The sequence below is a fragment of the Typopeltis vanoorti genome, chromosome 1 (assembly GCF_054136105.1).
Source record: "Typopeltis vanoorti isolate ZY-2024b chromosome 1, IOZ_Tvanoo_1.0, whole genome shotgun sequence".
NCBI classification, from domain to species: Eukaryota; Metazoa; Arthropoda; class Arachnida; order Uropygi; family Thelyphonidae; genus Typopeltis; species Typopeltis vanoorti.
The window spans coordinates 44130669-44154443 of NC_143549.1; the positions used below are offsets into that span (position 1 = coordinate 44130669).

The 23775-nt window shown below is 35.2% G+C and overlaps 1 protein-coding gene across 1 annotated transcript in view; it reads left to right on the forward strand.

Annotated features, from left to right (window-relative positions):
* LOC150109937 (proton myo-inositol cotransporter-like) overlaps positions 1-23775 on the forward strand; it is a 373837-nt gene that overhangs the window by 339560 nt on the left and 10502 nt on the right. Inside the window, exons 6-7 of the mRNA XM_090399830.1 lie at positions 5149-5263; positions 14317-14549. Of these exons, the coding sequence (XP_090255956.1) occupies positions 5149-5263; positions 14317-14549 (348 nt within the window). The remainder of the gene's footprint in view (positions 1-5148; positions 5264-14316; positions 14550-23775) is intronic.

Sequence of the window (23775 nt, forward strand, 5' to 3'; positions counted from 1 at the left end):
TACAGCAATATATGGAAGTGAATCATGGCGACTCAATAAGAAGGAACTACTCAAAATAAGTGCATTTGAGGGGAAGTGCCTAAGAAAAATAAACAAAACACACTGGACTGAACATAAAACTACAGAACAAGTAAAGCAGGATCTCAACTATCAGAACAACCTCACAGACATTGTTCTTTAACAACAGCTCCGATGGTTCGGCCATGTCCAGAGAGTGCCTCCTCACAGACCTCCAAACGTCATGCTAAATGAAAGAACAGGAAAACAGCACCGATCCTGAAGACCAAGGAAAAGTTAGCTCAGATCCTTAAAAGAAAGAATCGAATTCCTCAACTTCATTACTATGTTCGAGAAGACTAGAAATAGAACCATATGGAGACAGATTGTACAAAGGGGACCCAACCCATCACCAGATGGATGAGAAGAAGAAGAAGAAGAAGAAAGGATACCTCATGTATAAAAGAACATGTTAAAGGAACAACCATAATAATTAAAGAAAGAAAAGAAAAAAATGTGAAAGCACATTAATAGAGATGAAAAAGTTGGTTACTGTATGTATGGAAGATCAGATCCAGAAATATGTTCCTATGAGCCTTATGACCAATACAGGCAGGAAGTTTATTTAAGGACCTTAAAGGAAAATAGGAAGACAGTCGTTTGCTGCAAGCAGTGGTTGGTTTTCATGTTTTAAAATCATGCTGGCTTTCAAATGGTCAAATTGTAAATATATTTGGTATGTTCACTGTTTAAAAATTGTTCAACTGGATGTGGTCTGAAATGTATCTTTTATGCTTTTAATATAGATCATTGTATTTTTTACTGTTTAATATTTCTGCATTGCATTATGTGTTTGCATATGTATTTGACATGATAGTCTATTATGAAAGGTGGGGGGGGGGGAATCAAAATTAAATTTTGACTTGTGCAAAGAGTTGTGGAATGGTCTGTATATTAAACTTTCTAATGAAATAAAGTGTGTAACCTCTGAAATATGCATTTGAAAAATGTTTAAGAGTACTTCATGAGAATAAATGATATTGACATTTTATTTTAAATGTATAAGAGATTACTAGAACTGGTATGTATTTAAGGTATATACTGTATGTTACACATATCCTCAGTAAAATAATCCTAGATAGTCAGTTGATTTGGGTGACTGCATCAGCTACATTTATATTTTTCTAGTAACTAGTATGGCTACATTGCTTGGTTACACATTTTACAGTTCTTTCTAGTCTATTTCCCTTTTTTTTTTCTTTTTTTATTCTTTATCATTAAGTTTTTTCTTTAACCTATCAATCTTTATATTACCACTTGAACAGTAATTGTATTGCATTATGTGTAGTATTACCTTTTACTATCCTATCATCACTTGCATTTATATAATACATGTTGCATCATGATTATCATCATTTGCACTACTACTTTTATCTTAATAAATTTCAATTTTCAATCGAGAAAAAAAAATTGCAGCTGAAATGTTTATGGATGTTGAAGTAACTGTCCATGTTTCTACTGTATGTGATTAAAAGGAAGCAGAGAAATTCACCTAATTCAGTGGAGCAGGGTCCATGGAAATAAATATCCATTGAAAAGGCATAATGCAGAAACAGGTATTTATGGGAAAACAGTAGGAAGGGGAGGCAGAGAGAGGGAAATAAGCTATATGTGAAAATCAACCTAAGAAGGAGAAGCTGATCTTGAGTGATAAGTGAAATGTTATCAAAAGTGAGAATGAATCATGGTCTTTCTTCTTGGAAATAATACAAAATTATGTTACCATTAAAGTCCACTAGATTATTCCATTGAGAATAGTAAAAGATCAGTGTTGAAGACTTTAGTTATGGAAAATCTTGAAGCCTGAGTCATTTAAGTATTACAAAGTTTTGTAAATGAGGAAGAGGAATGGAGTGTACTGTCATCAATAAAGATATGAATAGAATTGGATGTTAGGGAATATAACTGTTGTACAATGATATTCCCTGCTTTATGAAAGTATTATATGGAAGAACAGAACCCAAGAGAAGGCAGGTGCTATTGGTACTGCAGGGTTCTGTGCTTGGACCACTGCTGTTTGCAGTTTAATTTGTACATGAAAGGTATAGGAAATAATTTGAAGGGAGATATTCAGTTGTTTGCTGATGATGCAAAGTTGGATAAAGTAATAGTTAATCAAGGTGATGTAGAAAGCTTACAGAATGATTTAAATAAGCTGACAATATGGGCAAAACATAATGGATGTCAGTTTAATCTGGAAAAGTATAAAGTTATGCATTTTGGGATATAAAGATTACTAGTTCTCTACCGCATTGAGGAAACTGTACTCCAGGGATGAAGCCAGGGATCTGGGGTTAGTAGTAGTAGTAGTACATAGAAAACAAGTTTAGAGGCCATACTTCTAAAATAGCCAAGATAGCTCATAGGAAAACTTGGTTATTGAAGAATATGCTAACAAGCAGAGATAAGGGCATTATCATTCCTCTTTATAAAACCTTGATATGACTATCTGGATTACTGTGCTCAAGTCTAGTCACCTGAGCACAGTTTGGGGATGAGGAAGTGGTGAAGAGGATCCAGAGGCGAGTAGTCTGAGAAATGTTCATTGTGAGAATAGATTGAGGGGTTTGTGAATTGCAAAAGTTGCTTATTAGGTGAAAAAGGGGGAATATGATAGAAACATTTAAGTTACTTAAAGGATTTTTTAGGACTGATGCAAGGGAAATGTTTTAGCACTTGGTTAGTGGGTGCAGAACATGAGATCATCCCTGGAAGTTGGGTAAGAGTGTGAGGACTAGATTTTTCACTTGGAGAGAGTGGTGAATGAATGGAATGGGTTGCCTGAGTTAATTGTGAATGCTTTGTCTGTTAAGGATTTCAGGGAAAGGCATGATAGATATTGTGTTGATGATTTGGGTCTCTTGCAATGAGTATCCCAGTGCCTTGGAATTTGGTGGATGGCTTTCTCTCATTTGAAAAATCAAATGAGAGAAAGCCATCCACCATGACATTTATTGAATAATCAGAAAGGAAGCTGGGAGTCCACTCATAAAGCGTAGAAAGTATACCATAAGATAGAAGGTTGCAGAGCCTCTCAAATGCCTTATCAAGAACAACCACATGACTTTCTCCAGGATCTCTCATGTTTAAAGGTAGGTAAGGATAGCAAGGAGGTCTGCTGTAGAACAAGAATATCAGAATCTATATTGGTGGTAACTGATGGGTCTGCAAAAGGCAGTGAAGAAGCTAGTGGCTGATGACCTACATTTTCAAGAGAATTAAGATGAGGACCTCATAGGAACCTAGTCTGATAGTTGATGTTATCCCCCCCCCCATTTACAAACATTGCATAAAAGCTTCCATACTATTGGATAGATGCCTGATAAGTATGATAGTTGTAAAGGCAATGCAGGATGAAGGAGATCAGTAGGGACATATTATGGATAGTTTCTGGAATAATGGGAAAAGATTTGCCTTGTTTATCTAAGCAAGAGTTGAAGGAGAAGACTGATGCCATAAGATCTGCCTTATCTTTAGTTGTTGTTCCTATTGTACCATTAGGATGAGAAAAACTTGTGCTCGACAGACTTGGTGAAAGACTATGAAATTTGATGCTGCTATTGAAGGAAGAAAACTTCATGGATTTGACCATTACATTGCTTTAGGTTTCTGATGTTTTTTTTTTTTTTTTTTTGCTTGTAGTTGTTACAGGCTACAGTATAAGTAGTGAAAAGTTGGAGTTTCCAACTCTCCAACCAACAGGCTGCAGGCATGGATTTTGTGATTGTCTTATTTTGTATATTGCTATAACCTTGCACAATTAAAACCATAAATCATCATTTCCTGTTTTTATTTAGAGGGCATACAACCACTATTTTATATAGAGGTTATAGTCAGTGACAAAAAAAAAAAAAAAGTGCTATGAAGGTAATTGTCCTCTGTGGCATGAGCTGTATCTTTGAAAGAAATAGCTCTTGCTGTGTTTATTAGCATTTTGAGGTTGTCATATTGTGCTGGAAGATCATGTGATTATCTGTTTACATTTCTTCCAGAATGCATTGATTTTTTATAAATAGAAAAAGACAGTGAACCAGTTGAAGGATTCATAATTAACATGTCTAGAAAGTATACATTTGAGTCTTTTTTCTACTGTGAAATGTGATTTAAAATACATTTTACTAAATAAAAATGCATGTTATGTGTCTTGGCAAAATATCAAGCAGATTTGTATTGTGTAGTTGGACTACAGATTTTTGGGGCCAACAACAGTAATGAAGTACTCCACAAACCTGAACAAGTTAGGTTGTATTAAATTCAATGCTGCCAAAAACAGGATGTTATTTTTGTTATCTCTGTTAGAATTTTGAATCGTTTCCCTCTACTACTTGATTGCTACTGTATGTTTACTATGGCATGTAGTTTTCTCTTATGATGCTGAATTGAAATCAGTGAATTATTAGTAACTAATTTTTTTTTTTTTGTGGTGATGCTTGTGGGTGAGATTTTAAATAAATTAATTAAAAAAATTCGTGAAAAGGAAGCATCTAATTAAAGAATAAAATGTTACTAACTGATCATATCACAAATTTTGAAGTAAGGCAAAGAGTCGGTTCTTTTGCTGGTCCAAGAGATAGCATCTTAATAAAGATTTGAAAGAAACAATTTATCTGGCTTGGTCATATCAACGGATCTAATTGTCTGACAATGCATATTCATGAAGGACATATTCCAGGAACTTGAAAAAGAGGCAGACCTATAATAAACATGATAGACAATATAAAAAATTGGACAGGTGCTTCACTTACAGAGCTGAAAGCTTAGTTTCAATCAAGGACTGAGTAAAAGATTTCTGTGAGGAATGTTTCCTGATATCTACTCAACAGTCCTATTGCGGACTATGAGAAGAACTGTTATTATTAACTTGGTCAATCATATGGAGACATAAATCAGAATAAAAAATTCACTATTAATTTGAACTACTGATTACAGAACGTGTTATGAAGTGGAAATTACAGTGTTTCCATATGTGCTATTAATTTTTACTGTTCTAGGAAAATTTTCAGTTCAGCAGCAGAATTTTACTTTATCATTCTAATATCTAAATTACATGATCATAGGAGTGAAACATTTTTTTTTCTCTTCCTTCTGCAGGTGTCATTATTGGTCTTTCTATTTTAGCTGTTGGTTTCCAGCTATCAGATATACATTCTCCTCAGCTTAATGACCACTTTAATAGTTCTGAAAATGCCATATGTAATGGTTTCAGGTAAGCTTATAATCAATGTGAACATTTATTTTTTTCCCTTGCCATCTTTTAATAATGTTGCATTTGATATACAATAATTGATAATGTTCACAATTTTAATATTTACAAATGCAGTAGTGATACCAGTGCACATTGTTTATTGTAAATTATTCTTGTAACAACTATTATTTGAATAAAAAGCATTTAATTATAACTTAATGTTAGTAATTTCAGTTGCTAACAAATTTAAAGAATAAATTTCACTTGGCAACCTTTTAGTTGGAAAAACCTGGGATTTATTCTTAAGTAGGATGCAAGGAAACCTTGAAGGGTTTTCAAGTGAAGATGAATTGTCTCATAAAGAGGTATCAAGGTTTTTCCTTCAAAAACCTGAGATTTTCATCCCATAAGATAAACTGACCAGAGAATGCATGCTATTTGTCAGTTACATGTATTTTTGGCCAGAAAATATATGCAGTTTCACAAACATAGCAGACTATACACTGACATGCATGAAGTTTATATGAAACTAAGTCACTTAGCTGTTGCAGACTATTGAGCCTAACACATAAGTGAAAGATAACATGTTTTGACATTCATGTGGAGGATATACAATGTACATAATACATTTTACTAAAAATGCATATTATGTCTTGGCAAAATATGAAGCACATTTGTATTGTGTAGCACAGGATATACACTGTGCATAATACATGAAATTCTGTTCACAATACAATGTGAACAGAAGTTAATGCAGCATTGCATTATGGTAAACTGCAACTTTGTTAACCTAATTAACAATACCAGTCTTGACTTATGATGGAAAACAATAAAAAAAATTTTTTTTTTAAATTATCTCAAAATGTAAAGAAGTTGAGTACTAGTTCTTAGAAAGGCCTAGATTTCTGTTAGCAATATTAAAGGCAGCAGACTGTTGGTAATTTCTATTATTCATTGATGCTTTCACTGGGAAGAAACTGTTATAATAAATAACAGAAAATTATCAAGTGTTGCTATAATGGCATTTATCTTGCCATTATAGCAAGTCATGTAGCAACACTATTTTATTATTATCCTATGACCACATGGAGTCAAAGACTTCATCTATGAGGTCCCTTTTGTTATATACACACAGCTCATCATAACCTACCTTAAACACATTCAAATTCTCTGCGCACACACACACACACACCATACTTTCAGGCAATACATTCAAAACTCTCCATGCAAAGCATCTACTTCTCACTCTCTTACTGACACCCTCCTTCCACTATTTTATGAAAAACCTTTTCAATGTTAATCCTATAATAACCCCTCACCAACTTGTATGCCTCTATCATATTACCCCTCTTTCTATCCACTAGACTGCAGATTGCATCATCTCAACCTTCCAGAGATCTTAAATTATTTCAGTCAATTGCTTCTGGACCCTTTCCAATATCTTTGTCCTTTTGAAAACCAGTCAACCAAATCTGTGCGCAATAGTAGTCCATATGTGACTTAATCAGAGCTGTGTACAAGAGCCAGAATCTCCATACTTCAAGTCAGTGTCCTCTTTATCATTGCTAGAATTCATTGTTGCCCGCACAATTTTGGCAAAGTGTCCTCTAAATTTTAGATCCTTATCCACCATCACCGAAACATCTATTTCCTCCACCTCCAACAATATTCCCAGCAAGAGTAAATTCTATATCCCATATTTGTTTTCCAAATTTTAAAACCTTATATTTCATAATATTCAACTAGCATCTGCTTAAAGGTCAAAGCTGTATAACTGAGAGGAGACCTCCACATAGCCTTTAAAGGAAAGCAGAGAGCTGACCAGGGCTTCTAACCTAATGTCCAATCCTTACCTTCTCGTGGTGCACCCTGTTGGGTATCTAACTGGATACTGAACGAATGAGGATGGGGTTGGCAATTTGGGATTTAGCCCGACCAAATTGTAATTCTTATTGGCTTAAACCAAATTACAAACTGATGGTACAACATGACAAAATCTCATGCTGGCTGGGGTGTCGCCTGGTTAAACAAGGCCTCCGTTGTTTTCACCAGGGAACCGGGGTGAACAGCAAAAAGTCAACTACTGGAACAAATCTGAAAAAAAAAACACCCCAACTCAACATCACCAGAGTTAAAGATTGGTACTATCAACATAAGAAGCCTGAATGGCAAAGAAATGGAGCTAGCTGAGGAATTAGATAAGTACCAGATCAACATAATAGGGGTGACTGAAACAAAAAAGACAAAAACTAGTGAGATCTTTCTGAGCAATAAATACAAAATGTTATATTCAGGAAATGACAATCAAGGAAAAGAAGGAGTAGCCATAGTATTCAACACTAAATACAAGGCTAATCTTCTTGAATGGCAGGCAGTCTCAAGTAGAGTGATGTGGGCAAATATCAGAATGGGGAACTGGACAATGAGACTTATTTATCCCTATGGTCCCACAGAAGGTTCTACTAAAGTAGAAGTGGAGGAATTTTTTGAGGATTTAGAGAAAGCATCTGACACAATGAAAAAGGAAAAGTTGGGGATCTAAATAGCAGAGTAGGAAATGATTGTCAGACATACAAAAATATATTGGGAAAATTTGGAGAAAAGAGCAAAGCTAATAATAATGGCAAATATTTGTTAGATTTCTGCTCAGGACATGGACTGGTTATTACTAACACCATGTTCCAACATAAAAATGTGCACAAATTCACATGGAGAGATGAGGCAAGAAATAAGAAAAGTCTCATTGACTATGCTATTGTTGATAGTGATGTTTTCTCCCTTGTGCAGGACACCAGAGTGTACAGAGGATTTGAAATTGGAAGTGATCACTATTTAGTCTTGAGCAGGATAAAATTGAATTTCATATTGAAAAGAATAACACGTAAGAAAGTTTTAAAGCGAATAAAAGTTGAGCAGCTCTCAGATGGGAACTGTAGACTAAAATACACAAAAATTATTGAAGAAAAAATGAAAGAGTTTGAGAACAGCAACCAAACCTTGGAGATTCAGTGACAAGCCTTGAAGAAAACATTGATTGATTCAGCCAGAGAGGCATGTGGTGAGGTTGTCTGCAAGGATAGAAAAATCAGAACTCCATGGTGGACACAGGAAGTTAGAGGCAGTGAAGGAAAAGAAGAAAGCATATCAAAAGTTCCTGACAAATAAGTCAGCTTGTGCTCCACAAGAATACAGAGACAAATGTAAGAAAGCTAAATACTGTGTAAAACTAGCTAAATCATTGAAGCAATTGTCCTTGGAGGACTTTGGCAAGAACATAGAAAATAAATATCAAGAAGGTGGCAAAATATTTTGGAGGTTGTTGAAGAAGCTTAGAAATGGAGGAAAGAGTACTGTAAAAGGAGTTAGAGATGATAAAGGTGACATGAAAACAGGACAAAAATATATCTTTGAAGTATGGAGGTCTGTTGATTATAATAATAAATAGCATTTATACATCAAGCTTTAGTATGTGAAAGTTGTACCTCTCTTTTCATTCTGTCTTCCCTTTTTTAGGCTCAGTGATTTGTCATTTCCAAATAACTTTGCTTCTTAGAAACTTGATTACTGCTTATGATAGGGTGGTTAATTCTATGTGCATTTTCTATTATGCCTGTAAACTACATGTTCTTCTGACCACTTTGCCTGCTTTGTGGATAAAAAAAAGTCAGAGTTTCCCAGAGAAAAATCCTTACCACCTCTGCATGTGATTAACTCACCTTGAAAATCCTTGATGAAGGTTTTTTTGTATCTGGACAGGATTTGAACCTAAGGACTTTTTAATTGAAGAGCATCACTGATACTAACTGAGCTATAGAGACTCAGTTTTGCTTCTATGCAGTCTGGAAATAAATATCCTTATGAAGGAATTTTATGAGAATATTACTTTGCTTCTTTAATATTTTAATATAATAACCACAATGAATATTATTATTATGACTATTATTATGTGACACCTCCAAGGACTTATTGTGATAGAACATGCCACTGCACTACAACACCACTACCACACACACACACACACACACACACACACACACACACACACACACACACAGTGCCATGTATTGCTTACCACCACCATGAACATGGTGAATGATTCCATCAGAACATTTTTTTTTATATGGCCCTCAGTTAAGTGGAATTACTTGGGTATACTTGCTAATTTTTGTGGTTCTTGACCAAAGAACCCAGTGAATTGTAATTTTTTTTTTTTTTTTTTAAATTCTTAGCAACTTCCAGCAAATTATATATATGTATATTAAAAGGAATTGAATGACATAAACTGGGAGAAAAGGGAAAAGATTTAATAGTATCGCACGACTAGTTTCAGCTTTTTACAGCCCCTTCTTCAGGTGTTTTTATAAAAGAAAAGAAAAAGCATTAAACACTGAAGATAAAAACTGTGAACTGCACAGGAAGTCACTATACATATTTAGCATGAAAACATTGTAGTTAACGTATTCAAAGCTGTTCCTTCGTTGGCCACATTGTTGGGTGAGTGCGTGTGTATAGCATCTCATGAGAGGCAGTATTTGTTCACAGCAGAATGACAGTCTGGAAGGTTGTAGCTTAAAATTATTATTTAAATGTTCAGGGTTGAGGATGATTTCTCTAGATTCTACAATTTTTCCTCTCGAATTCGTCATGGCAACGTAAAATGTTAGATCTGTCCCAGAGGATTGTATGACTATGGTTTTCATCATCAGAATCGGCCGAAAAAAGAATATGGCTGGATAAAGCACTGGCATGTGTTCTCTTGTAAGTGATGTCCCTCCTGTGCTCCTCCATATGCAATTCAATAGACTTATTCGTCTGGCCAAAGTAAGGAATGTCGCAGTCATACCATATCTTGTACACACTGGGATATTTTAGATTATGATGGCTAGGCTTTGGATGGCTCACAAGAGAGCGGATCTTAGAAAGCAAAGTAAATAAAATTCTAATGTTATAGTTTTTTGAGAACCTTGGCTAATTTTTGAGAAACTGAGCTTATGTATGGTATAGATATGCTGCCTTTAATATTATTCATTTCTTCAGTATGGCAACCAGGAGGATTAAAAAGGAATTTTTTAGTAATTTTTTGAGAATATCCGTTCAGTCTGAAAGTAGATATAAGAAAATTGATTTCTTTAATGTTAAAGGCAAATAAAGATAATGTTAAAGGCAATATACCTCCCAGACTGTCATTCTACTGTGATCAAATGGCACTCACGAGATGCTATACGCACGCACTCACCAGACAATGTGGCCAATGAAGGAACAGCTTTGAATACATTAACTACAATGTTTTCACGTTAAATATGTATAGTGACTTCAGTTTTTATCTTCAGTGTTTAATGTTTTTTTTCTTTTCTTTTATAAAAACACCTGAAGAAGGCTGTAAAAAGCCGAAACTAGCCGTGTGATGCTATTAAAACTTTTTCCTTTTCTCTTGGTTTATGTCATTCAATTCTTTTAAAAAAATATGTATAACAACCGAGTAAATGAACCTCCATGCATATATATATATATATATATATATATATATATATACACACACACACACACACACACACACACACACACACACACACACACAGTCAGGTTTCTTTTTATGCGATAGATACGTTCCACAGAAAACCGCATATAAAAATTGCACAAAAAAGGCCTAACTTATGTTGAAAACTCCGTGATACTTTCCATAATTTTTTAAAACCACATAAAACTGAAGCAATGAATTAAAATAAACCTAAAATCACATAAAGTTTATGAAAATTCAGGAAATTAAGAATGCCTAAGTTTGAAACTATAACTCATTTTTAGGAATGTTAGTCAAGTGAGGAATATTTATTATCCAACTAGTTTCACTGATTTTTTGCTATCAGCATCTTCAGGGATACAATTGGTAAGCGATATGAAAGTAACAGACTAGGTTTTAACTGACAGTTCTAATTCATACAAAATTAATACTGTGCGTGAGACAATACGCTTGTCGTGGGTACATGATTTATTGGTTGAGAGATATAATGTAATTGGCATGAAAGATCACTAAACACTAAAGAAATCTAATTAAAGTTTTCCAAATATCCGGTAGGATTAGACCTTGATTCTTATTTAGATTTCCTGTTGAACGGGCAACTATAGTAGCTTCCTTGAAGGTTGTGGAATGGTAGTTCTCGTCCATATAGGGTATATGACTCTTATCCCAATCAATAAGATGGTTGGTAGTGGTGAAGTGGGAAGAAAGGCCTGAAATATCTTGTATATTATTGTTTCTAACATAGCCTATGTGCTCCTTCTGTCTCATTTCGAAGCTTCTAGAGGTCTGACCAATGTAACTAACACCACAGGAACAAGGTATATTGTATACTCCAGAGTACTTGTAGAACAGGTGAGGGTCTTTCGGTGATCTTAAAAATTTCCGAATAGTGTTGACTGGCTTGAATGTTACTCTAATATTGTGTGGTTTTAGAAGGATAGCCAATTTTTTAAAAATGGTACTAACAAATGGAATAGTTAGTGCTGATGTATTGGGTGTCATCATGTTGTCTTTGTGGTATATCCGAAAAGAGAATCTTGTTGATGAGTCTTTTAGGAAATTTTGTATGAATTAGAGCTGTTAGTTAAAACCTAGTCTGTTACTTTCATATCACTTACCAATTGTATCCCTGAAGATGCTGATAGCAAAAAATCGGTGAAACTAGTTGGATAATAAATATTACTCACTTGACTAACATTCCCAAAAATGAGTTAGTTTCTAATACAAGTAGTCAAGGAAAAAAGTCGCACAATGCCTAAGTTTGTTTAAAAGCTTTATTCATTTAATTTTATTAAAAATAACGTGTTTTTTTAACATTTTATCATCAGAATTATCATCGCTATTAGACAATATTCAGCAACGTTTGTGAACTGGTGCAGAATCACTTTCATCACCAGAAGAGAGAGTCAGTGCATCAGATCTGTATGGTAAAGGGAATGATTCCTCACAAACAGAATTAGCTTCACTCTCGTTCTGTGCTGATTTTTTTTCTTCTGACAATGTAATCGGTGATTAAACTTTGCAATGATGATTTCACTAACTTTTTATACAGCTCGCGATATCCAGACTTCAGCTCGCGTTAGAATTTAAAGGCTCATTCAGAATTTGTGTCATTAACATGAAAATCATTTTCATGTTAATGATCTTCTCGAATTATATTTGCAGTGAGGGGGACAGGTTTTTTTCCACTTCACTATCGTTTTCTGGATCTTCGATGATATCTAAAGTTAATAGATATCCATTAATATCATTGGCACTTAAGGCATTATCCACAAGCAATTCGTCTACATCGTTCTGGCTAAATGTATCAAAACCTTCTCCAGCAATTTCATGTGCCAATGTAATGATTTCAGCTGATAATGTAGATGGTTGCACTGTTTTCAATACATCCAAGCCAAGCTGCTTTCCAGCAAGCATTTAAAATTTGTGGTCTTATTTCAGCGATAGCAGATGCAACATGATTTAAGCAGTCTCATTTTCTAGTTTCTCCATGATATTTTTTAAATATTTTTAATATTTTTTAAAAGTAGCAATTATGCCTTGATCTAATGGCTGAATAATGTTTGTTGTATTGGGTGGAAAAAACAATACCTGCACATTTGGATGTTCTAAATGCAGATGACTTGGTGCATTGTCAACAATTAATAAAACTTTAAAATCGAGAGCTTTTTGCTTCACGTATGTTTCCGCTTCTGGTACAAAGCAATTATCGAACCATTCAGTAAAATATAAAGGCCTGGGTAAAAACAGCAGTTTTTACCCAGGCCTTTGTATTAGCCATCCAATGTACTGGTAGCTATTTTAGATCTTTGCCTTTTAGAGACATGCTCTTAGAAATCGATTTACTAGGAGGGGTTTCAACATTCGATCTTCTGATGCATTGCTACAAAGTAACAACATTACTCGATCTTTGCTTGCTTTAAACCCATTTTCTCAGACTTTGTGATGTAAGTTCGACTAGGCATTTTCTTCCAAAACAATCCTGTTTCATCAGCATCAAACACTTGAGCAGGAAAATATCCACCATCTTCAATAATTTTGGCTAACTTCTCTTGAAAATTTTTGGCGGCTGCTTCATCTGCTGCTGCAATCTCGCCTGTAATCTTCATTTTATGAAGTGCATTCCTTTTTAAAAACTTGGTGTGTTTACCATCCTTTGCTAGCGGAAAATTCTTTATCAGCCTGGGAAGTGGAAGTAGATGGCTCCAATTGCTTCATCTGTTTATGAAAACCGAAGAGCTTTTTGTTTAATTAAATAACCACTTATAGAAATTCTTCTTTGAGTTAATTCTTCAAATTACGAGCGCTCGTTCCATGTTTTCTAATAAATCATCTCTTGAGTATGATGATAATTTGGCACTTAGTTTTGTGCTAGAAATGACGGATTTTCTTATTCCGACTTCATTCTTTTTAATTGCTCTTATAGTAGATTTGCCTAAATTAAAATACTTACCAATCACTGTAGATCCCTCTCCTTTTGCTAAGCGATCTAAAATTGCAATTTTCATTTCCAAAGAAATTGCTTTTCTTTTGTGCTTTTTTTCCTCGATTGGGCCAAATTTAATTATTAATTAATAATTAATGATCAATTATTGATTAATAATAAAAAATCAGCTAAATTAACAATTAATTATTAATGAATACATTACAAAATAGCCAAGGTGTTCCATGAAAATTTCAGGATTTGTGAAGTGTTTTCGTCATAGGAAAAGTTTGGGAAATGCTGGATTACCCTATTATCGGAATGGATTCTCCTTCTGTTGACATGTGCAGAAGTGTCGAAAGGTCTCATATCTGTGGGCGTGCACCGCATAAAAAGAGACCCGAGTGTGTGTGTGTGTGTGTGTGTGTGTGTGTGTGTGTGTGTAATTTTAATTCTTGGAAACTGAAGAGTAATATGCAACTAAGTTCATATTCAAATTCAATGTGTCAAAATTAATCAAACTAATTTTCGCTTCATGGCAAAACAAACATTTTCAGTTTGTTGCTCACTGTAATTAATGTTTAAAATCTGCTGTTTTGCTATAATATTAAATTATTTTTTCTCTTTTTCTAGTACCTGTTCCCAGTGTGTTAATGATGTTCATTGTGGTTATTGTTTTATGGACTCTCATAATGGACCAGGAAATGGGACTTGTCTTAAAGTATCAAATTATACCGAGGTGTCGGCCTTTAGTCACTGTAATAATGCATCTAGTTCATATACTTGGGCTTATGAATGGTGTCCTTCTTCATATTCCTGGATGATATTGTTTGGACTTCTTCTATATTTGTTTTTCTTTGCTCCTGGTGAGTTATGAGGCAAGATTCAGCAACCTACTATTAAAATACCATAGTTTGGTATGTAATAACTGCATATTTTTTCCAACAACTGATCATCTAAAATTTGTTTGCAGTGTATAATTGGTGAGATTTATAGTTAGAAAATCATTAAGTGCCTTATCATGATACTATAATGATTACTGAAGAAAATGATTCAGAACTCCAAATTTTATTTACTTTTCAAGTAAATAAAATTTGGAGTAAATAAAATTAATGCAATGTTAATTTTAAATTTTACATAATTTCAGCCTCAAAATATAGGTCAACTAATGTTTGCATATCAAACATTATCCAGTGTAAAGCATATACAAATATATATATATTTTTTTTTTTTTTTTTTCTTGAATTAACAAATGGTGGAATATAGAATATCATTGTGCATTTTATTGAATTATGACATTTTCAATTTAGCATTTTGATACAAACAATTTTAAGATCTGTATAATATTTTAAACTCAAGAAAGATTCAAATATTATTATGTAGAATACTTGTTTCAGGTAAAAGCCTCCATTATGATTACTCTTTTCACACCCATTGTCTTTATTTGGTGTTGCATTTCTTTATTACTAGCAATGACTGATCCACCAGGTCTATAACAACACCTTACTTTGTATTTGATCTTGTTAGATTCCACCTCATACCAGATGGCTTCAAATTCACTGCCACATGAAAAACTGTTACTAGTATTACAGTCATAGGTCTCGGCACTTAACTGTTTCAAGTCATCTGATATCATAAGCAGCATGTCCCTCCTCTCCTATCCTGTCTGTTCTTCCCAAAAAGACTGTACACTTCACAGGGTCTCAGTACCAGTATGTCTGATTCTGGTAGCTAGGTCTCACTAATGCCTACAATCTCTGAGGTCCCAACATTTTGGCCAAGGCAACAAACTCTACCCCCTTTGTTTCTGATACTCCTAGTATTCGTGTAATGACATAGTAAGCTATCTGCATGATCTCTTGTCTGTAGTCTGTATGACACAGATCTCTATTCTTCTAGGGAAGAATAGAGCTCCGCAATAGTCAGCATGCATAAGACACGTAAGGCACTAGATGAACACAGTCAAAATCGTTCTCTCCTCATAATTATTTCCATGATGATGCCCATTCCCATCATTAGCACAATTATATAACATTGTCGTTCTTACACTCATGTTCTCACCATTCCTCCCATTATAATTTAGTTTCCCTGACTCTGTGTTAGGTCTCATACCAGTTATTAGTTGTTGTTTTTTTCAAGACTCATGATACCAAACACATTGAAATGTATGCCATCCCTCTTATACAAATCCAGTTTCCCTCAAACTCACTCCACATGTCCAAAAACTTTCATCCATTCCTTCTACAATGGAAAGGATCAAGAGACCATTGTAGCAATATTACGTATTGAGGAATGTGTGATAAACAGATCATTGTGATGGGTGACTGGTAATCTTTAATATCTGATGTTTGAGTGACCATATATCAAACAAGAGGAGATAAGTAGGATAGATGAAAAATATATGCATTTTGAAAATAGGCTGGTAGTCTGAAAGGAGGCATTATGAATACAATAATAAGGTAGAAGGAAATAAACAGTATAGAATTTCATTTGTGGCATGGAAACAGAAAATACAGTAAGAACAGTGCTTCATCAATCAGTTTAATGAGAAGAATCCTAGGGAATTGTTTCAATATGTGGCTTGTAGAAGAAGCAATGATTTTGCGAGCATAACATTAATTGATAAAAGTAGTTGGCAGGTATTCATGTGGAGAATATAACTGAAACATTTAATGATATTGCTTTACATCATTTCATATAAAACTTAGGTAAGGATGTAATTCTGGAAGTGGGGCTAGACGTCAGTGAGTAGAAGTGTACAATGAATGGAATAAACTTGATAATTAGAGGAAGTCAGATTAAATGCTATTGCTTGTTTTAGGGGGAGAGTTCTAGGGGAAATTAAGCTCATGATATATTTAATGCTTTATAGCTAAGAAGGTCTTCAAGAGGAAAAGCAAATAAAATTGCATGGTTGAGGACCAAACTCATAAAAAGAAGTTGGGAATAGTGGTTTATAGGACTTAATGAGCACTGGGAACCTAGGATCAAGTTGGAGGCTTAATGGAGCGAAACAGTCATGAGAAAAAATTAAAAATATTTAATTCTTACAATATTTTTATGCAATCATATTTATTCTGGTTAGGCTGATTGTTGAGAGCAGCTGCAGATTCTAAAAACAGTCTCTCTTCTAAATTTGCTGCAGTGGAGCATGGTAGTGGTGATGGTGTTTTTCCAACTGATTCAAATGAGCAATATTCATATCTGCAAGGCCTGATTAACCATACTCACGATTTTTGTTTTTCCAAAAGAAATATCAAGAATAGTTTGTAAGGGATTGATCAATATCAGGAGAAAGAACTTTTTAAAAATGATAAGATGTCATTTAAGGGAATGTTACTCAACAATGAGGTGATGTCAAAGCTGACTAGATATATAAGAATAAGATATTAGCACTTGTTTAACGGTAATAACAATTAGATCTTCAATCGAAATTTTAAAATGGGTAGAGATTATTTAAATTAGGGTATATTAAATCCCACATTATTTCAAAACCAATATCAAGCACTATACCGAATAAGAAACTGAAAGATAGAAATCAAAAATGACGTGTTGTTTGTAATAATTATGCTATGCCACAGGTCCCTCTAAAAATCAAAATCAAAGAGTTTCATGCTGAATAAATATCTATCCTAGGAGATGTTTTACATTATGGGAAGTACTAGGGAATAGTGATCAGAACTTTACCCACCTTTGCTACAAGTTGCCCTACTATTGAACCACGTGTTTTAGCTTACGCTACAATTCGCCGAAACTCTTATAGTTTGCTATGTATATTCTGCATAAAATTCTTTGATTTGATTTCTATCTTTGAGTTTCTTATTCGGCTTTGAAATAATGTAGGATTTAATATCCCCCTTAATTTAAATAATTTTACATCACCGAAGTGAAGCCTTTTGGCTCTTTATTTCAGTAATTTATTGGTGCACCTTTTTGACAACTCGTATAGCAAAGTATGTAAGTTGTATTCACTATAATCTCAGTATTATCTAGGTCTACCTACTCACTGATGAGACCTCAAAAAAGGTCAAAACCAGTCTAGGTAGTCATCATCATCATCACGAATCATGGGCTCACTGCCCGTTGATGTCTGATGCCTGTTTCACTATCTTCTTCCACCTTTCTTTGTCCAGTGCACAGTGTCGCAGTTTTTGTACACCCATTCCACACCAGTCTTTTATATCGTCTATCCATTCTCTGTATGGTCTACCTCTTCTGTTGAAACCATAAAATACCAAACATAGATGTATTTGTCTTCCAGTCCTCACTCATTCTACAGATGTGTCCAAATAATTGCAGCTTCTGTTTTATAATCTTCTGCATTAGATTCTGTTTTGGTTGTATCTTCTGATAGAGCTCTTCATTGGTGATTTTCTGTACCCATCCTATTCTTAGAATCTTCCTGTAACAAGTTCTTTCAAATGACAAAATTCTTTTTCTTGATTCCTTATTTATTACCTACGTTTGAGATCCGTACAGTACACCGCTGAAGATGCATGTTTCCAATACTCTTAGTTTTGTTTGCAGACTGATCACTTTACTTTTCTGGAGGTTATCCATGGCCTTCAGATTTGTTCTTCCCTTTGCAATCCTGATCTTTATTTCTTTTTTACAGTCCAAGTCATATGTCAGTTTACTTCCCAAATATGTGAATTGTTCTACATTTTCTATATCAGTTCCATCCACTTGTATCTTTTGTTTCATGTTCTTCTCAGCAAATACCATTGTCTAGGTAGTGACCTCCACCATAATGTATAACATCATACATCTCCTGGATGTGTTTTACATTATGGGAAATACTAAGAATAGTGATCAGAACTTGACCCACCTTTGCTATGAGTTACCCTAGTATTGAACCATGTGTTTTAGTTTACACTACAATTTGCCGAAACTTTTATAGTTTGCTATATATATATATATATATATATTCGGCATGAAACTCTTTGATTTGATTTCTATCTTTGAGTTTCTTATTCGGCTTTGAAATAGTGTGGGATTTAATATCTCCTTAATTTAAATTTAAATAATTTTACGTTGCCAAAGTGAAGCCTTTTGGCTCTTTATTTCATTAATGAAGAGAGATTTTTGTGTGATGTAGTGTGGCCAATAAGGGGGGGGGGGGGAAGAGTAAGAGATTTCACTAATTATTAAACTTTCACATCATTTGCAAACAATTGAACATCTCCCTGTAGTCCTGTGACATCATTGACATAAAGATTTGAACAGCAATGTTCTCATTATTGAACCCTATGGAACTCCACTTGTAACCTTCCTTGATACTGCTCCCCCATAAACAACTCTCTTATATCTATCAAAGAGCCAATCACTAATCCAATTCACTAACTTTATATCCAAACCCTTATGATGCAACTTGAAAATCAACTTGTCATGTGGTACCCTGTCAAATGTCTTAGAAAAATCTAAAACAATGACAATGTATGCTTTACCTTCATCCACTGCTCTTTTTACTCTGGTGTGAAAGGTAACCAAATTACTAAAACAAGAGTGCACTTTTAAATCCATGCTCACCTGCATAAATAATATTATCCTCATCTATGCAATTCTATATGAATTCTTACCAATTTCTCCAAAATCTTAATTATAAAAGAAATACAAACAGGCCTATAGTTTGATACCTCCATTCTACCACCATTAGACAATGGTACTGTCTTACCCCTCCTTCCACTCTCCATGAAACTGCCCTATTGCAAGACTTTCATGTTCTTCACATCCAGGTGATGTGAAGAACACCACCTGGCTGAATGTAGTGACCCATGGAGGAATACAAAACGCATACACACATCTCAACTTCTCCCCACCCCCAGTATACCCAATACCTTATATACTTTTCTTCATAAAAGTATATAAGAAAGCATTTGAAAGAAACAAGAGAACATGTGGTATCATGAAAGAAACAGGCCTAAGGAATCCACATTGCTCACCATAAGAGCTTGCCAAATTGCCCACCATAAGAGCTCACCATGTTACCAAATGCCCAGAAACTTAAACTTTTTTCAAAAGTAAACTAGAGAGTTATTTAGCCAAAAAAACTGCAAGTGCTGCAAAGTTGATTAAAACAAGACCTAAAGAAATAATTTATTGCAGTACTGTATTTCTTTAAATTTTTTTTTTTTTTTTTTTTTTTTTGAAGGGGGCGTTTTATTATTATTTATTATTATTCCTGATACCTCCAAGGAGTCCGAAGACTCATCGCGGGAGGACATCTTCAACTGTCTCTACACCTTACCTCTACTACGAATCAACGCCATCTACCACCCACCTCCAACACCACCACAACTAGTAATTTTTGTCTGTAAATTGCGTGTGTTCTGAAGGGCCGATTTGTATGTATGCGGGATGAAAAACCCGAGTTTCCGGGAGAAAAAACCCTGCTACCTCCGTATGAGATCGGCTAACTCACCATCGATTGAAATCGACCAGATAAAGATTCCTCCCGTCGCGACGAGAATCGAACTTAGGCCTATTCCAATCCTTCCTTAGGCCTATTCCAAAAATTACGGAATTATATTCTTGGTTTAATCCTTTATTCCAAGTGTAAGCAAATAAAGTTTATATGTGAAGTAACTTCACAATTGGGCAATCATATATAAAGATTATTGACTTCACATCACTTGCCTTAGTATTCCATAATGGAAAGAACATATCCTTACTGACATGTATAATGCTATGAATTATGGTGGAAAAGTAACTACTCAGATTGGTTTTGACCTTTATTGAAGTCTCATTAGTGAAAGCCAGAATGGCTCCCACTGATGAGACCTCAATAAACGATTGATGAAAGGATTAAACCAAGAATATAATTTCTTGGCATCTTTAATTTATAGTATAACAAAGTGGAAAAATTTTCAACATCTATCTCTTAATTGAGAGTATTTTAGTAATAAGGTGTGACACCGTTTGACTACTTGTTAAAGTAATGCAGAAGTCATATTTCCAAAAAGAGAGCCTGTGTAGCTCAGCGGATGTGGCGTTGGCACACCGTCGCGCTTGGCCGCACGAAGGAAGACTTGGTTTCGAGTCTAGTCGGCGACTAGAGGAAATTTTTCTAAGCCTTTTTTCGACCGGTTCCTGAGTTAGTCGATCTCTGGCACAGGCAAGCAGGTTTTTCCTCCCGGAAACTCGGGTTTTTCGTCCTGTAAACTCAAGAAAATCGACCGTAGAACCCACATTATTTCAGACATTAAATATATTGTGTTAGGGTTAGTGACCACGAGATGGCGGCACATTTGAGCCGTCTCTCTTCACTGCGTACCGCTTAATTAGTGATAGCCTTGGGCCATCTGTCTCTGATTGGGTACCAGTGGAGATTGAACTGCCCACTCAGTCTCCAAAAGTTAGATAGGGCTAAATGGCCTCGCCTACTCCCGTATACGGGAATAAAAAGGCGTTAGCTGATTTTTTTTTTTTTTTTTTTTTTATTTCCAAAATATCACTTCTGGGTCTGGCTCCCACTAATGAGATCTCAATAAAAGTCAGAGCTGGTCTGGATAGTGATCCTTCCCACAATGCATAGCAAAGCATATATCCTTATGGATATGTGCTTTGCAGTATGGGATACTTAGGCAAGTGATGTGAAGTCATTAAACTCTATTGAGACTCCGTAGCTCATTCAGTATGGACAAAGCCCTTTGTTTGGAAAGACCTGAGTTTGATTCCATCCATGACATGAGGAATCTATTATTATTATTATTCAGGCCTCCATGGAGTCAAAAGACTCATCATGGGAGGTCCTTTCTAAGAAAAACAAGTCTTATCAAGACTCATCGAGGGAGGTCCCTCCTAGGAAACACAAAATCTATCATACCACTCCTTAAATGCATTGACCATTCTTGCTCTCACCACTCCATCAGGCAATGCATTCCATGGTTCAACCACCCTCCATGCAAGTAAACCACTCCTCGCCCTCTTTCTCACAGTTTTCTTTTGTAACTTCCAGGGATGACCCCCTTGTCATGACTCCTTCCTGCTGCTCAACCAAGCGAAAGAACTCCCCAGTGTCAACCCTGTAACCACCTCTCAACAGTTTAAAAGTCTCAATCATATCACCCCTCCTTCTATCCACCAAACTCTGCAGTCCACACTCCCTCAGCCGATCCTCATAACTAGCATTGTACAGTCCCGATACCATCTTTGTTATCCGCCTTTTGTACCCTTTCCACAGTTAATTTGTCCGAGAACAATAGTCTAAGTGTGGTCTGATCAAGGTCTTATACAACGGAATGATAACTCTTATCTCTGCAGGTCAGCGTCCTTCTCATTATCAGCAATCCTCTGTGTTACCTTCACCACCTTTGCAATATGTCCCCTGAATTTCAGGTTTCTATCAATCATCAAACCCAGATCTTTTGTCTCTCCTACTTACTCCAGTTTAACTCCTCTCATAGAGTATGCAGCGTCCCATCGATGTGTCCTAAACCTCAAGACCTTACATTTTGCTGCATTAAACTGACCCCCATTCATTTGCCCATCTATCTAGCTTATTCAAATCCTCTTGCAGGGCTACCACATCTGCACTATTACTAATAACCCTTCCCAGCTTCGCATCATCCGCAAACAACTGAATATCCCCTTGCAATCCACGGACAATGTCATTGATATAAAGGTTAAACAATATAGGTCCCAGTACTGAGTCCTGTGGAACCCCACTTGTAGCCTGTTATCAGGTCTCTTTCAACTAAAGGTGAGCTAGCAGAGGTCTTATAGAGAGGTTGAGGGTTTTTCATCTAATAAATAACATAATACTTGTATTGTGTTATTTGTTAGGAATTAAGTCTAGTATTATTTTTATTGGATTTATTGTTATTGTTGTTGTTATTATTTTTTTTATTCTACAGGTTTGAATATTCTGCCTCAGTCTTATTATTCCTGTACTCCCTGTTAATTTTATTGCACAAAATTCTTTAACTCACTGATATTTAGGAACACATATTATATATCACATTATAAGAGGAACAATGGTATTGCTCCTCTTCCATATGGAGCTTGTTTATATTGATCTCACCCATCACCAAATATATAATTGCTATCTATCTAGTATTAAACTTTATCACAACTCTCTTACAGTGTGCATATGAACTTCTGATCTCTATTGACCAAGCCCTTCACCCTTCCCCCAAAAAATCAAATCCTTCACAGCATTTTCTTGAAAAGAAGATACACCACTATAGTATACAACTTTATACTTTCAAGTCCAAATTGTTGTACTTATCAACATTAAAACAGCAACCCCATTTATCTCTTCAATCTAAGTCTATTTAATGTTTAAATCTTCTTGAAGGGTCATTAATGTTATTCCTTATGACTCTTCTCAACTTTGTATTATCTGCAAGCAACTGAATGACATAACATTAACAAATAATTCTAAAAAATTATAAATTGAAGTGCTTCTCACAATGCCTTGGTGTATATTATAGTTTTCTTTTACTTTACAAAAACAATTATTATTATTATTACTACGGGCGACTCCAAGGAGTCCTTACACTCATCGAGGGAGGCCCTAAACATTGTCCACACAACTATTCGACATTCTCAGAGTATCTATCATACCTTGCCTTGAACTCATTCACTGTCATAGCACCCACAACAGACTCTGGCAGCTTATTCCACTCATTTATCACTCTAAAAGTAAAGAACCCAGCTCTAACACCCTTACTAACCACACTCTTGCCCAACTTCCATAGATGTCCCCTAGTCTTACTACCACCAGTCCTGATCTCAAAAATATCCTCTGAATTAATCCTATAGAAACCCTTCAGCAATTTGAATGTCTCAATCATATCTCCTCTTTTCTGCCTCTCAACCAATTTCTGCAACCCACAGATATTCAACCTGTTCTCATAAGGTTCATTCCATAGACCTGCTATCATCTTGGTCACTCTCTTCTGGATCCTCTCAACTTCCCCCCCACAACAAGAAGAAACCTAGGTGACCAAATCTGGGCACAGTAGTCGAGATGAGGTCTTATCAAGGCTCGGTACAGAGGAACGATAACTTGCTTGGCTCTGCTCGTCAAAGTATTCTTCAGCAACTAAGTGATTTGATGAGCTGATTTGGCCACTTTTGCAATGTTCC